At 49.5% G+C, this 15,662-nt stretch overlaps 1 protein-coding gene across 1 annotated transcript; it reads left to right on the forward strand.

Moving 5' to 3' along the window:
* Nucleotides 1–3,829: 3,829 nt before the first annotated feature.
* On the forward strand, nt 3,830–11,223 carry LOC308486449 (struthiocalcin-2-like). The gene is made up of 6 exons (XM_081023311.1): nt 3,830–3,930; nt 4,121–4,199; nt 5,111–5,205; nt 7,348–7,497; nt 8,570–8,693; nt 10,959–11,223. The coding sequence occupies exons 2-6, from the start codon at nt 4,133–4,135 to the stop codon at nt 11,027–11,029; spliced, it is 507 nt and encodes a 168-aa protein (XP_080879437.1). The 5' UTR covers nt 3,830–3,930; nt 4,121–4,132; the 3' UTR covers nt 11,030–11,223.
* Nucleotides 11,224–15,662: the final 4,439 nt, after the last annotated feature.

Raw genomic sequence — 15,662 nt, forward strand, 5'->3', positions numbered from 1 at the left:
GGAATGGCCTGCTGGATCAGGGCCACGGCCCCCTCTGGTCCACTGTCCTGTTCTCACAGTGAGTGGCCAGTGTCAGGAGCTCGTCCTACACTCGAGTAGGACCCTGACAGAGACACATGCCCGACTGGCATGTTCTCTCCCTCCTGGTCGATCGTTCGGGAGCTTCAAAAGCTTTCTTCACTTCCGAACATCACAGCGACCGATGCCAACAGACATTGGCACGCTTAGGGATCTGCAGAGTCTTCACAGCTTGCGTAACAGACCTCAGCAACTCAGCATTTTGGCTAATCTACTTTGTTTACATATAAACACACACGGAGCACTGCAACATGGCTCCCTCTCTCTCTCTAGCATCAGACAGCAAAGAGAGAGAACAAAGGACATTGTCCCACTTCACGGAACACAGTAACATAAACATCCTGTGTCCGTCACTTCCCACTCTGTGGAGTCAAAACCTACACCGTCATGTGATAGACAACAATCCCATGACTGCAATCACGGAGCAGGAATTCTAACAGCCAGATGCCCAATAGGAAACCAGCAAGCGGCATCTGAACACAAGACCGTTCTCCACTCCTGCTGTTTCAAGCAACTGTGATTCAGAATCTTCGCTGCCTCCAACTGCGGAGGTCAGAGCAGAGCCATCGTGTCCATCCCCAGCCCTCTCCTCCATGAGTTTGCCTAATGCTTTTATTATTTTTATTTTTTATTAAAGTTATAAAATTATCCGTAATTGGAACGAACGCCAATAATTTAAGACTTTGGAAAGTTAAAATGGCAACAGGCTAAAAGCAAGGTTAAAACTTGCACCAGCTTCCCGAACTGGGTGGGCTTCTCAATAATAATAATAATAATAATAATAATAATAATAATAATAAAAGGTAAAGGGACCCCTGACCATTAGGTCCAGTCGTGGCCGACTCTGGGGTTGCGGCGCTCATCTCGCTTTATTGGCCGAGGGAGCCGGCGTACAGCTTCCGGGTCATGTGGCCAGCATAACTAAGCCGCTTCTGTCGAACCAGAGCAGCGCACAGAAACGCCGTTTACCTTCCCGCCGGACTGGTACCTATTTATCTACTTGCACTTTGCCGTGCTTTTGAACTGCTAGGTTGGCAGGAGCAGGGACCAAGCAACGGGAGCTCATCCTGTTGCGGGGATTCGAACCGCCGACCTTCTGATCAGCAAGCCCAAGGCTCTGTGGTTTAACCCACAGCGCCACCCGTGTCTAATAATAATAATAATAATAATAATAATAATAATAATAATAATTTATTATTTCTGCCCTGCCCATCTGGCTGGGTTTCCACCGCCACTCTGGGAGGCTTCCAACAAAAGATTTAAAATACATTAAAACATCAGTCATTAAAAACTTCCCTAAGCAGGGCAGCCTTCAGATGTCTTCTAAAAGTCAGGTAGTTGTTTATGTCCTTGACATCTGATGGGAGGGCGTTCCACAGGGCGGGCGCCACTACCGAGAAGGCCCTCTGCCTAGTTCCCTGTAAGTTTGCTTCTCACAGGGAGGGAACTGCCAGAAGGCCCTCGGAGCTGGACCTCAGTGTCTGGGCTGAATGATGGGGTGGAGATGCTCCTTCAGGTATGCTGGGCCTTCAGGAATCCTTCAGGTATATGCTTCTTTAGGTATACTATTTTTAGCAGTCACAGAAAGGGGTTTGGTGAAGGCTCTTGCCCAAGTGGAACGGGTGATTATGTGGCACTGGTTAACTGTGCCAGTTGCACTGATGGATGCAGCTGAGTGGGCCTTTGTGGGGCTAGAGGATCTAGGAGGTAAATTTATAGCTAACTAATTGCAGGGTCCAGTTGCCTCTTAAAGAACTCAGACGAGAAACTGCAAAATGGTTCCAGAATGTGCTGGTCTACAAAGGAAGTGCAGTTATCATTGGATTCCCACTCTAAGTCCCACATCATCCTGGCTCTCTCCCGCTTCACGTTTCCCACTTTGGGAACCCTTTTCAAACGTCCCAGATCTTGCAGAGGATCTCACAGAACTGCAGCACAAAGATTACCCCAGCTGCGGCGTGTACTGATAGCACTGTGCGATGAATACCTTCACAAAGGGAGCCGTCTACTGATGGCTATCTCCAATCGGCTGCTCATGGTTCAGAAACATGATGCCATCAGGAAGTCACGCCATGCACCAGGGGGCCTAAAGTCCCCAGACCAGCTTGCAATCTGGCCACTAACTTCCTCAAGCCATTAAAAACCAAAGCAAGGAGAACCTTGCAAGGTGCAATTACCTCTCATCACCGTTCACTGCCTCGGTTCAGGCATAGGCAACCTTTAGCCCTCCAGATGTTTTGGCATACAATTCCCATCATCCCTGACCACTGGTCCTTTTAGCTAGGGATCATGGGAGTTGTAGGCCAAAACATCTGGAGGGCTGAAAGTTGCCTATGCCTGACTTACATCATAGGAGCCTACACAACACAAAACACGGTTGCTGTAGGTAGGTTTTATTTTATTTGTTTTTTACCTTATATTTTGGAAATGTACATCCAGGGTTTTTTTCCCTTTAGATTTTTTTTGGGGGCCCCCAAGAGAGAGGGGCCCTAAGCTATAGCTTGTTTAATTTATACGTAAATCCGGCACTGGGGATGATAGGAGTTGTATTCCAGCGACAGCAGAGGCTCTCCACCCCCTGCTGTGGGGTGTGGAGCAACTCAACCTTCACCAACCCGGTGCCAACAACCCGGTGCCAACTACTGCCATCAGTTGGCTGGGGCAGAAGCGATCAACTCTCCCCGCTTGCGGTTTCCAGAAACTGATATTCGGAATCATTGCTACTTCTGACTATGGAGGCATCCTGGCTAGGAGCCACCGAGTGCTCTCTCTGTGATGGCCTGGGACTCGGGCTCAGACTTGGAACCAGAGGAGTCTCAGTCCGCACTGGATCCTTTGCCTCAGGCGGCAGCTGAACCAAATCTGGGGCCTGATCCTGAAGAGTCCCAGTCTGCACAGGTCCCCCGGCAACAAACACCAGCTGGGCCGAGTCAGGGGCCTGAGCCTGCCCTGGCTCCAGATGCGGGGATGACCTCGTTGCCTCCAGCTGGGCCATCACTTACAGCTGCTCCACTACCAGTTGGGTCAGGGGAGGCTGAGGCGGCCTCTGGGTCTAGTAACCCACCGACGTCTCCCGAGCTGCAGAGACTGAGGTCTGAGAGAAGGCGAGACCTGAGTACTTGCAGGAGGAGTGTTCGCCTTCAGGCGAGACAGGGAGGTGAGTCACCGGGGGATCAGGACCGGCCGTTACCCCAACAGAGATAAAAGGCTGCTGGACCCCGCCCCAGGTTGTCGGAGCAACGTTGCTGTTTGCCAGAACCTGCCTGAGACCCTGCGCCTGACCTTGCCTGGTTTCCTGCCTTGACCCTGTCGGACTGACTCCAAGTGGAACCCTTGGATTCGGGGCCAGACCTGGACTGCGTTACTCGAGTTACCCCCGGGCCCAGCACACTCTCCTCCTCTGGGAATTGGTCCCATCCTCTTTCAAAGCTATCCAAGTGGTGGGCAAACCTGCCTCCTGATGGAGGGAGTTCTGCAGGTTAACTCTGTGCCATGTGAAGAAGGACTTTCTGTCCTCTGTCCCAAGTCTGCCAACGTTCAGCTTCGTCAGATGTCCTGGATTTCTAAAGGTTATCGGAGAAGCTATAAGAACTTCTTAAGCTTGGGCACGCTTGGTCTAACCTGCAAAGACGAAGGGATCCAATTTCCTGTGTTCTTGCTGTGCCCATTTCCTTCCTCGCTCAACCATGCAAGCCCTGAAATAAAAAAAAAACTACCGGAGTTTGGGTGGGGGCTGAGCCACAGCAGATGTGCCTGACGTCTGCAACCCGGGGAACATTTGCTCATTCACCTGTGTGGCTTCACTTCCCCTAAGAAGGACGGCATTTTGCAGCGGAGAGAGACGTGCAACAGGCAAGTGAAACCCCTTCGCACCCTTTTTGCACCCTCAGGGGAAGCACTTTGAAAGAACAGGTCTCCCCATGGGGAAAAGGGAAACAAAGGTTGCTGGAAGGACAAGTCGGTTTGGATAGACGTTCTGCAAAAGGCGCTCATCTCAGCTTTTGTTCCTCTTGTTCCTTCCTTCCTCTCTCCACCACCCAAGGTCCCGATCCTGATGTCTCCGATCTCCTGCTTCCAGTGTGTCCTCCTGGGTCTCCTGGCCACCGGCTTCTTCCCGCGAGGTGAGTCCCCCTTTCTAAAGCCCTCAGAATCCAGCCCATGCTACACAAAGCAAACAAATCACAAATTTGAAGAGCTCAGAGGGAACCCCCAGCAGTCATCTAGCCCAACCCCCCTGAAATACAGGAACCGCAGCTAAATAATCCCTGAGAGAAGGCTATCCAGACATGGGAACCATCAGTCTCCCCAGGATTCGAGTTCCATTTACTGGTCCAGGACTAGCACGGCTTCTCCTGAGATCCCTGCACTGCCAGGGGTTGTGCTAGATGACCTTTGGGGGTCCTTTCGAATTCTGCCACGATTCTGTCATTCCTGACTCATGTGTAATAGAGACATGGAGCTGGGTATTGCCAGCATACTGTAAGCTGTCCCATTCCTCTGGGGGGTGTCCCTTCTGTGGGCACCGTTTGGGTCGGGGAATATATATATATATATATATATATATATATATATATATATATATAATGTTTATTTAAACATACCATTTTCAACAGTAATTAAACATATTTTTACATCTTACTCAATATTTTTGACTTCCATCAGTCCTGTCTGAAAACTTTCCAAACTAATCTCTTAGTATACATTTCTTATTTTCCCTGTTGCGTTTAAAACTCATAACCAATATCTCTGTTCTTTATCTGCTTTGCAGCGCTTCATATATTCCTCCTTACAAAACTTCTTGTCGTCCTACTACCGTAATTTGTTGGCTACAATTGCTTTTCAAATAGTTCATCCACTTCTTCCAATCTTCTGTAAGTCTCTGGTCCCGCAGGTTTCGAATCCTTCCTGTCCTTTTGTCCAATTCTGCATAGTCCATTGTTTTCATCTGCCATTCTTCAGTTCGGAGAAACTATTTCCACCCCTCTCGCTCCAGTATTGTGTCCCTGACTATGTTTCTGTGCCCCACATACAGGCACCGAGGCGGTTGAGTGTCCCACCGGCTGGCTACTGCACGGATCCTACTGCTATGGAGTCTTCGGCAGTAAATTATCCTGGAAAGAGGCTGATGTAAGAGGGATGTTATTGTTGCTTGGAAGGCACCGAAACTCGTCTCGAAGAGATGCTTGCGAGCAGAAAAGGGTCAGGCAGGAGGAGCTGCGTCAAGCAAAGGCCTTTGTTAGAAACACAGCGGCCTTATGATGGCCACATGGTCTATGGTTTGCTCCAAGGCAGCGTCCACAGCCCTCCCTGCCCTATTTCATCCTGGCAACCAGTGCCGTCTTTCCCATACAGCTTAGTGGTTCGTTGCACCAGGGCGATGGCCTCTCAAGGGCGCCCCAGCGAGTAGGGGAGCTGCGTGGCTTTGCCGGTGGCCTCCCCTTTCCCTGAACGCCCGCCAGCAGCTCCCCGTCAAACATATGGCTGGCAGGCACGCAGCTTGCTTCCCAAGCCTCCGTGGGAGGAGAGCGATTTTGGCAGAGGCTTGGGAAAAGGTTGACAACTCTGGGAAATGGAGGGGGGGGCACCGGAGGAATCTTTGCACCACGGTCGTTCAGCCCGGACACTGAGGTCCAGCTCCGAGGGCCTTCTGGTGGTTCCCTCACTGTGAGATTACAGGGAACCAGGCAGAGGGCCTTCTCGGTGGTGGTGCCCACCCTGTGGAATGCCCTCCTATCAGATGTCAAGAAAATAAACAACTACAGAGGTACCTCGGGTTACAGATGCTTCAGGTTACAGACTCTGCTAACCCAGAAATATTACGTCGGGTTAAGAACTTTGCTTCAGGATGAGAACAGAAATCGTGCGGTGGCAGCAGGAGGCCCCATTAGCTAAAGTGGTACCTCAGGTTAAGAACAGTTTCAGGTTAAGTTAGGGCAGGGCAGGGTTGAGACTAGCAGATGACCAGGTGAAATCCACTTGGCGGCTTCCCATTAAACACCGAAGCTCCGTCCCTTCCTCCTAGAACATGGGTTGGTAAACTAAGGGCCATGCGCCAGATCAGGAACAATTGCCTTCTGAATCTGGCCTGTGGACAGTCCAGGAATTGCCACGTGGATCGCCAGCACATGCGTTCTTTCCCTCTCCCTCCCTCCCTCTCCCATGATGGCGGCAGCGCCTCCTCCTCCCCCCCCGGCTTCTCCCCGCCCTGCCTAGAGGAGGAAGGGGGCTGCGCTTTGTTGGTGCCAGCAGCAGCAGCAGCCCTCAGGCAGCCGCCATTTTAAGCAGCCCCTCTCCGGAGCCCTTTTGTGCGCTGCTCAGCGTCCCTCCGCCACCACCGCCAGCCCCTGCTGCTCGCAAGACACAGGTAAGCAGCCACTGGGGCTCATGGTGCTCTCGCATCATCCCCCCCCCCAAAAAAAAATATAGTCCAGGCCCCCACAGGGTCTGAGCGACAGTGGAGCGGCCCTCTGTTGGAAAAGTTTGCTGACCCCTGTCCTAAAAAGTAAAGGGACCCCTGACCATTAGGTCCAGTCGTGGCTGACTCTGGGGTTGCGGCGCTCATCTCGCTTTATTGGCCGAGGGAGCCAGCGTACAGCTTCCGAGTCATGTGGCCAGCATGACTAAGCCGCTTCTGGCAAACCAGAGCAGGGCATGGAAACGCCGTTTACCTTCCCATCAGACCTATTTATCTACTTGCAGTTTGATGTGCTTTCGAACTGCGAGGTTGGCAGGAGCAGGGACCGAGCAACGGGAGCTCACCCCGTCACGGGGATTTGAACCGCCGACCTACTGATCGGCAAGTCGACCTACTGATCGGCAAGTCCTAGGCTCTGTGGTTTAACCCACAGCACCACCCACGTCCCCTTTTCCTTAGGACATCCTTATTTTCGTCAGAGAAATGTTGGAGGGTATGGAGTTATGTGACACACCCCCCCCAAAGCCAAAGAGATAAGTAGGTTGGGTATATTTAGCCTGGAAAGCTGTTAAGCTTTTGTTTTGGCAAAGTTTTTTTTGAGGAAAATCACCCAAAAAATCTACATGGGTCGCCCTAGGCCCTGGTTCCCCCCGACATTTTAAATGATGTTCGGAAATTCTGCCCTGGCACTATTTCCGGCAGACGGATCCTGAATATGTGTGGGAAATCTGAGACATATGGCAAACCTACTTAAAAAAAAGAGCGGCGTGTGCCATTCGTGGCTTCTTCAAGCGTGCAACAGTGAGCTACAAATCCAATAGTAATGAGCCCTGCTTTTTCTCTGACCAATTCAGGAGGACTGCATGGCTTACAGCAAGCGAGGACGCCTGGCCTCCATCCTCTCCTCGTCTCAGGGTGCGATGATCAGCAGCCACCTCCAGACCCTGGAGGACGAAGAGGATTTTCCGACTGGTATCTGGATTGGAATGCACGACCCCAGCAAGGTGAACGTACAATCCCAGACCTGCAGACCCCTCTCTGCCAAAGCCCCACAGGGTAGAAGGCGTGGGTCAGAGAAGGCAGGAGCAGGGAGGTGCGAGAAAGCCAAAGAGGGGCACCAGGGATAATCATCATCATCATCATCACCATCATTTATTATTTATACCCCGCCCATCTGGCTAGGTTTCCCCAGCCCCTCTGGGCGGCTTCCAACAAAGTATTAAGATACAGTGGTCTGTTAAACATTAAAAACTTCCCTAAACAGGGCTGCCTTCAGATGTCTTCTACATAGAATCATAGAAGCATAGAGTTGTTATAGACCACAAGGGCCATCGAGTCCAACCCCCTGCCAAGCAGGAAACACCATCAGAGCACTCCTGACATATGGTTGTCAAGCCTCTGCTTAAAGACCTCCAAAGAAGGAGACTCCACCACACTCCTTGGCAGCAAATTCCACTGTCAAACAGCTCTTACTGTCAGGAAGTTCTTCCTAATGTTTAGGTGGAATCTTCTTTCTTGTACTTTGGATCCATTGCTCCGTGTCCGCTTCTCTGGAGCAGCAGAAAACAACCTTTCTCCCTCCTCTATATGACATCCTTTTATATATTTGAACATGGCTATCATATCACCCTTAACCTCCTCTTCTCCAGGCTAAACATGCCCAGCTCCCTTAGCCGTTCCTCATAAGGCATCGTTTCCAGGCCTTTGACCATTTTGGTTGCCCTCCTCTGGACACGTTCCAGTTTGTCAGTGTCCTTCTTGAACTGTGGTGCCCAGAACTGGACACAGTACTCCAGGTGAGGTCTGACCAGAGCAGAATAGAGTGGCACTATTACTTCCCTGGATTTGGACACCAGACTTCTGTGGTTGCAGCCTAGAAAAAAAAAGCCTAGCTTTTTTTGCTGCTGCATTACGCTGTGGGCTCATGTTAAACTTGTGGTCCACCAAGACCCACAGATCCTTGCTGTGAGGATTAAAGGGGGATGAGAATTATATAAGCATCCTTCAGCTCCTTGGAGGAATGGTGGCATACATATTAAATAATAACAATAATAATATCCGTCACCATCTTTGCAGAAGGGATATTGGAAATGGGCAGATCTTTCGATACTGAACTATTCACCTTGGAGTAAAGAGGAGGTTTTGCCTGAACCTGGTACCCCGACAAAAGGAGGCTGCGTCTACCTGTCTGCCAGAACAGGTGAGGAGGTGCTCAGGCAACCGGGAGTCAAGGATCTCACCCCAGGGACATGTGGGGAGCAGGTGTCCCACAAGCCCCCTTCACTCCTTTCTCAATCAAAAGTCAAGTGTACCAACTCTGGCCAGTCTCATCATTTTCTGCTGGCAAAGGGGGGAACTCAACTACGACCCCCGTGGCTCTGTGTGCGAATCAGGCCAAAGTGGGACCATCTAGTCCATTGTCCAGATTCCCCCAAATTCACCTCCGTCCCCACATTTCTACAGCAATTTGCAATGACCTTTTTTTTTAAAAAAAATCCTCGTTAAAATCTGCCAGTGTTTCACTGCACACTTCCCCCAATAAACACATCTCGGGGTGCAAGTTTTGACTAAGGCACATATTTCCCCCCCCCGCAAGCAACCTCCCCTAATATAATGCACTTATACTTTTCACCAACGCGTTGGCTTTTATGCGCACTTGTGCATTTTTGTAAAATTTCCGGATTGCCAGCTTCAGATTGAATGTGATTTCCGAAGGATAGCTGTGTTTTGGTTCTCGTATAGCGTTGGAAAGTGAAAATTCGATAGCTTCGGTTTTAAACGTGAGCTGGATCGAATTTCTCCCTCGTCCCTATCTATAAGCACCAGCAAAGCTCCGTTCCTTGGGGCAGATCAGTGCTTGGAAGGAGGGGAACTTCTCTACGTTTCCGAGCACAATTCAAAGTGTTGGTGCTGACCTTGAAAGCCCTAAACGGCCTCGGTCCAGTATACCTGAAGGAGCATCTCCACCCCCATCGTTCAGCCTGGACACTGAGGTCCAGCTCCGAGGGCCTTCTGGCGGTTCGTTCGCTGTGAGAAGCCAAGTTACAGGGAACCAGGCAGAGGGCCTTCTCAGTGGTGGCACCCGCCCTGTGGAACACCCTCCCACCAGATGTCAAAGAGGAAAACAGCTACCAGACTTTTAGAAGACATCTGAAGGCAGCCCTGTTTTTAATGTTTAATAGGTTATTGTATTTTAGTGTTCTGTTGGAAGTCGCCCAGAGCGGCTGGGGAAACCCAGCCAGATTTGCGGGATATAAATAATAAATTATTATTATTATTGTCCTCTGGGTGAATCGTAGAATCGTAGAATTGGAAGGGACCCCAAGTTTCATCTAGTCCAACCCCCCTGCAATGCAGGAATCTCAACCAAAATATGCATTCACTGTCAAGGGCAGTGTAGGTAGAGACAGTGTCTGCCTTACTTTGCTCATATCTTCTTCTTTTTTAAAAAATGAACTTTATTATACATCAATTAAGATCAGTTTAGGTAAAGGTAAAGGGACGCCTGACCATTAGGTCCAGTCGCAGACGACTCTGGGGTTGTGGCACTCATCTCACTTTACTGGCCGAGGGAGCTGGCGTACAGCTTCCTTCCGGGTCATGTGGCCAGCAGGACTAAGCCGCTTCTGGCGAACCAGAGCAGCGCATGGAAACACCATTTACCTTCCCACCAAAGTGGTACCTATTTATCTACTTGCACTTTTTGGTGTGCTTTCGAACTGCTAGGTTGGCATGAGCAGGGACCGAGCAACGGGAGCTCACCCCGTCGTGGGGATTCGAACCGCTGACCTTCCGATCAGCAAGCCCTAGGCTCTGTGGTTTAAGTTTACATATTAGTAATAACATTCAACTTAAACAGTACAAACAACACATCCAATACACACTACACATATTACAACATAAACACGCCACACACACCATTGGCACTAACTTCCGATTCCTTTCATTGTGCTATTTTACGTTTTGTTAATCTATACACATTTCATTATCATTATTTTAGTTTCCATTTCTTCCAACTGATTTTATTATATACTTTCTTTATATTTTATGGTTCATTCTATGTCTGCTAGGAGGTTAGCATTATCACAGTAATTTCTAATGTATTCGTTTAAAAATTATCCAATCTTTATTAACTTTTTGTATTGAGTTTCTTCTTATTCTGCCTGTCATCTTTGCGAGTTGTAAACATCCAATCATTTTCACTCACCAGTCCGTTTCGGCGGGGATGTTGTCACTTTTCCGGTTCTTAGCTATTAGAATCCTAGCTGCTGTCGTTACGTACATGAAAAGCGGTATCAGATTTTACTTTATTTCAGTGGGCATTATCCCTAACAGGAAGTTTTTTTGGGGGGAATGAAAATTTAAGAATCTTCTTAAGTTCATTATATATGGCATCCCGAAATCCTCTTATTCTTTCACACTCCCACCACATGTGCATAAATGTACCTTTGCTCATATCTTCCAGATTTTGCAAAATTTCACATTGCACCATGCTCAGAAAAGATGAGGTACATGTGCAAGATGACGTTCGGGTGAAAGCAGCTGTCTGACTGTGTCTGCAAAGGACCCCTGGCAGCAGAAAAGCAAAAGAGCTCTTGGACAAGAAAACCGGCAAAGAATGGCCCCTTCCCAACTCCAGCACACCAGGCCCCTCTCCTTATCATCATGGGGGTTGTGGTGAGGCAAACTGGCTCCTGCTGAACCCAATAAACCATGTTTTGGTCATTCAACCGCTGACTCCTTTCTGTCCTGCAGACAAACTGGGGATGGGGAGACACAGGGGAAGGGGGTAGCGGTGGGGACGGACCGCCCCGGGGTGTCTTCGCTGAGGGGAGTGGCATTCAGCGTGCCACCTTGTTACAGTTTGTGGGTCGTAAATCCTTTGACCCACGGAGTCTGCTGCAACGGCACTGCAATAAATTTGATTTATTGCCACTCCAACAAATTTCAATGGCTCCCACACGCTGCCACTCACACACTGCCACTCTTCTCAGTTGTCGGAGCACACGCAGCGTGCACACGCAGCGTAGAATGCTTCTAATCTATCACTCTTTATTTAGAAGCTTGTTGTTGTTGTTTAGTCGTTTAGTCGTGTCCGACTCTTCGTGACCCCCTGAACCAGAGCACGCCAGGCACTCCTGTCTTCCACTGCCTCCCGCAGTTTGGTCAGACTCATGTTTGTAGCTTCAAGAACACTGTCCAACCATCTCGTCCTCTATCGTCCCCTTCTCCTTGTGCCCTCTATGTTTCCCAACATCAGGGTCTTTTCCAGAGAGTCTTCTCTTCTCATGAGATGGCCAAAGTCTTGGAGCCTCAGCTTCAGGATCTGTGCTTCCAGTGAGCACTCAGGGCTGATTTCCTTCAGAATGGAGAGGTTTGATCTTCTTGCAGTCCATGGGACTCTTAAGAGTCTCCTCCAGCACCATAATTCAAAAGCATCCATTCTTCGGCGATCAGCCTTCTTTATGGTCCAGCTCTCACTTCCATACATCATACTTCCATACATTTAGAAGCTTACAAAAACAGAAAAGAAAGACCTACAGAATCTAGCTGCATATTCACAGCTTTCTGTCTCTAACAAAACAAAATAACCTTGCTCACATTCTCAGACAGACTTCTCCCAGAGAGAGCTCAGCCCCCACAGAGCACAGATCAAAGGAAAATGCCCGGGTCATGTGGGCAGTGCACCCAGCGAATCAGAATGCTTCCTGGAGTGTTAACTCTTAACTGTCCGGAACCACAACACACCTGCCCATGACTCCCAAGCCCACCGGCTGATATGGTGGGCGATCTCCAGTCCTTGGAGCAGCTTCAGAAGCTGGAGCACGCTCTATTCAGCTGAGTAAACGCTATGCAACAGCAGTGGCAGGGAGAGCCTGTGATGAGCATATTTACAAGCAGTTTATTCAGCATAAAGACCCCTGACCATTTGGTCCAGTCGTGGCCGACTCTGGGGTTGTGGCACTCATCGCGCTTTATTGGCTGAGGGAGCCGGCGTACAGCTTCCGGTCATGTGGCCAGCATGACTAAGCCGCTTCTGGCGAACCAGAGCAGCGCACGGAAATGCTGTTTACCTTCCCACTGGAGCGGTACCTATTTATCTACTTGCACTTTGACGTGCTTTTGAGCTGCTAGGTTGGCAGGAGCAGGGACCGAGCAATGGGAGCTCACCCCGTCGTGGGGATTCAAACCGCTGACCTTCTGATCGGCAAGCCCTAGGCTCTGTGGTTTAACCCACAGCGCCACCCCCGTCCCTTATTCAGCATACATCAGGACAAAAGGAAAAACATGTCTTCTCCCCTTCATGTCCAAGCAAGCAGCTTAAGCAATAGCTACAAACAAAACGGAAGATCCCAGCAAGCTGTGCTGGAGTGTAAACAGGCATGTGACACACAACAGTCATGCCTGTTCCTAATGTGGAATGGAATATCCCAACAATTCAGCGCACCACCTGCCCATGACTCCCAAGCCTGCCCCAGGGGAAGGGGGGAGCTGGGCTCTTTTGCCGGCGGCATTCCCCCCTCCCCCCTTCATTTTGACAGCTGGGGGAGGCTTGTGAGTCGCAGGCGGGTGGTGCGCTGAACGTCCGCCATCAGTGGCTTGCTCCGCCCCCGGCTGCAGAACACGCGCACGGCTCCGTGCACCCGAGCGGTTATCCCGGGCCTGGGAGGGCACCCTCCGTGCCCTGCGCCCCTGAGGAGAGTGCCCACCCTGGGCAGTGTGGGCATATGCTCTACTGCTGGGAAGACATCCTCAAATTGCTTAGAAATCTCCTCCACGGGCATTTCCATTAAATAATAATAATAATAATAATAATAATAATAATAATAATAAATTATTGATTTTAATATCACCAGACATCAGCATAACAAAGCAAATAACATAGATTTAAAAAAACATTTCTAGACATAAAACAATTCCTTCCACCTATATTGACTTCCACTCTCCCCATCACAGGTTCCAAGTTTTCTTTATCAATTGCATATTATTTGATATCTACCTTATGTTTATCCACAATATCCATAATTTGTATAACGTTGCAGGAGTCATTCCACGCCTGCCAAAGATTTCATATGAATACAATGTTCTTTTAAATATAATCTGCATTTATCCCATTCTCTTTTGAACCTCTGATCGGATCGATTCCTGATTCTCCGTGTCATTTTTGCCAATTCTACATAATCCAATAATGTCTCCTGCCATTCCAGTTTCGTGGGTATATTCTCTCTCTTCCACCCTTTAACTATTAGTGTTATCGCAGCAGTTGGTTGCATGCATGAAAACCCTTTTTGGATCTCTCAGTATACCCATTACAGTGGTACCTCGGGTTACATACGCTTCAGGTTACAGACGCTTCAGGTTACACACTCCGCTAACCCAGAAATAGTACCTCGGGTTAAGAACTTTGCTTCAGGACGAGAACAGAAATCGTGCTCCGGCAGCACGGCAGCAGCAGGAGGCCCCATTAGCTAAAGTGGTGCTTCAGGTTAAGAACAGTTTCAGGTTAAGAACAGACCTACAGAACAAATTAAGTACTTAATCCGAGGTACCACTGTATACCTAAGAGAAAGGCTTCAGGTCTTTTGACAAAAGCTAAATTTAAACTTTTTTTTTTTAATTCATCGTAAATGATTTCCCAAAATCCCTTTATCTTTTTGCAATTCCACCACATATGACACCTGGCACACTCAGCCTCTTTGCATTTCCAGCAGATGTTGGAGCTGGTTCTATACATTTTCGACCTCCACGGGCATTTGCTTTCCCTTGAGCAACCCTTTACCTGCTCTGCACAGAAGCTCTCCTCTCGGACTCATAGAATCATGGAGCTGTAGAGTTGAAAGGGACCCCCAGTGCTCATCCAGTCCAACCCCCTGCAATGCAGGAATCACAGCTAAAGAACCCCTGAGAGGTGGCCATCTGTTTCAAAACCACCAATGAAGGAGTCCAGACAGTGCCGGATTTATGTATAAGCTAAACAAGCTATAGCTTATATATACTCTCTTAAGACCCCACTCTCTTGGGGGGCCCAAAAAAAATTTAAAGGAGGGGGGAAACTGGATGTACATTTCCAAAATATAAGATAAAAAATGGCAGGCAGGCTCTTTCCTGGACTCGAACTCTCAGGCCCTGGACACTTGGCCTGGTGCTCCTGAGAACCCAGCGCCCGGGTGCCCTGCGCCCCTGGTGCCTATGCTTAAGACGGCCCTGGTAGCCATTCAGGAAACGGAAAGTAGGTTGGTTTGCACTGAGAAGTGGATTCAGCCCACTCTGCCTACTTGTCAAGTATGGGAGTCCGCCCTCTCCCTCCTGGTAGCTCATGGATAAGAATTAATGAGCAGCATCTGGTAGATTTATAGTATTTTTATGACAATATCATGCTGTGAACACAGATTGGCATCTCTCTGCAAGGATCAGAGTTGCTTGCACTGGATCAGAGTTGCTTGGAAGGGCGTTCCACAGGGAGGGCGCCACCACCGAGAAGGCCCTCTGCCTGGTTCCCTGTAGATTCGCTTCTTGCAGGGAGGGAACCGCCAGAAGGCCCTCAGAGCTGGACCTCAGTGTCCGGGCAGAACAATGGGAGTGCAGACGCTCCCTCAGGTCTACTGAGCCGAGGCCATTTAGGGCTTTAAAGGTCAGCACCAACACTTTGAATTGTGCTCAGAAACATACTGGGAGCCGATGTAGGTCTTTCAAGACCTGTGTTATACGGTCTCAGCGGCCACTCCCAGTCACCAGTCTGGTTGCTGCATTCTGGATTAATTGCAGTTTCCGAGTCACCTTCAAAGGGCACATTGCCGTAGTCCAAGCAAGAGATAACCAGAGCATGCACCACTCTGGGGAGACAGTCCGCAGGCAGGGAGGGTCTCAACCTGTGTACCAGAAGGAGCTGGCAGGCAGCTGCCCTGGACACAGAATTGACCTGTGTCTCCATGGACAGTGGTGAGTCCAAAATGACTCCCAGGCTGCGCAACTGGTCCTTCAGGGGCACAGTTACCCCATTCAGGATCAGTGATTGCCCCACAACAGCCCACCACCAACTGAGCTGAATCTCTCCCCTCCCCTAGCTGCAGGGGACTGAAATAACTTAATGTCTTGAAAACATAAAGCCATTGATCGATTCCAGCTGCCAAGTCCCATTTCGCTGTCCTTCCTGGTACCTGGATCACTG

Source organism: Podarcis pityusensis (assembly GCF_964106645.2).
Source record: "Podarcis pityusensis genome assembly, chromosome: 10".
NCBI classification, from domain to species: domain Eukaryota; kingdom Metazoa; phylum Chordata; class Lepidosauria; order Squamata; family Lacertidae; genus Podarcis; species Podarcis pityusensis.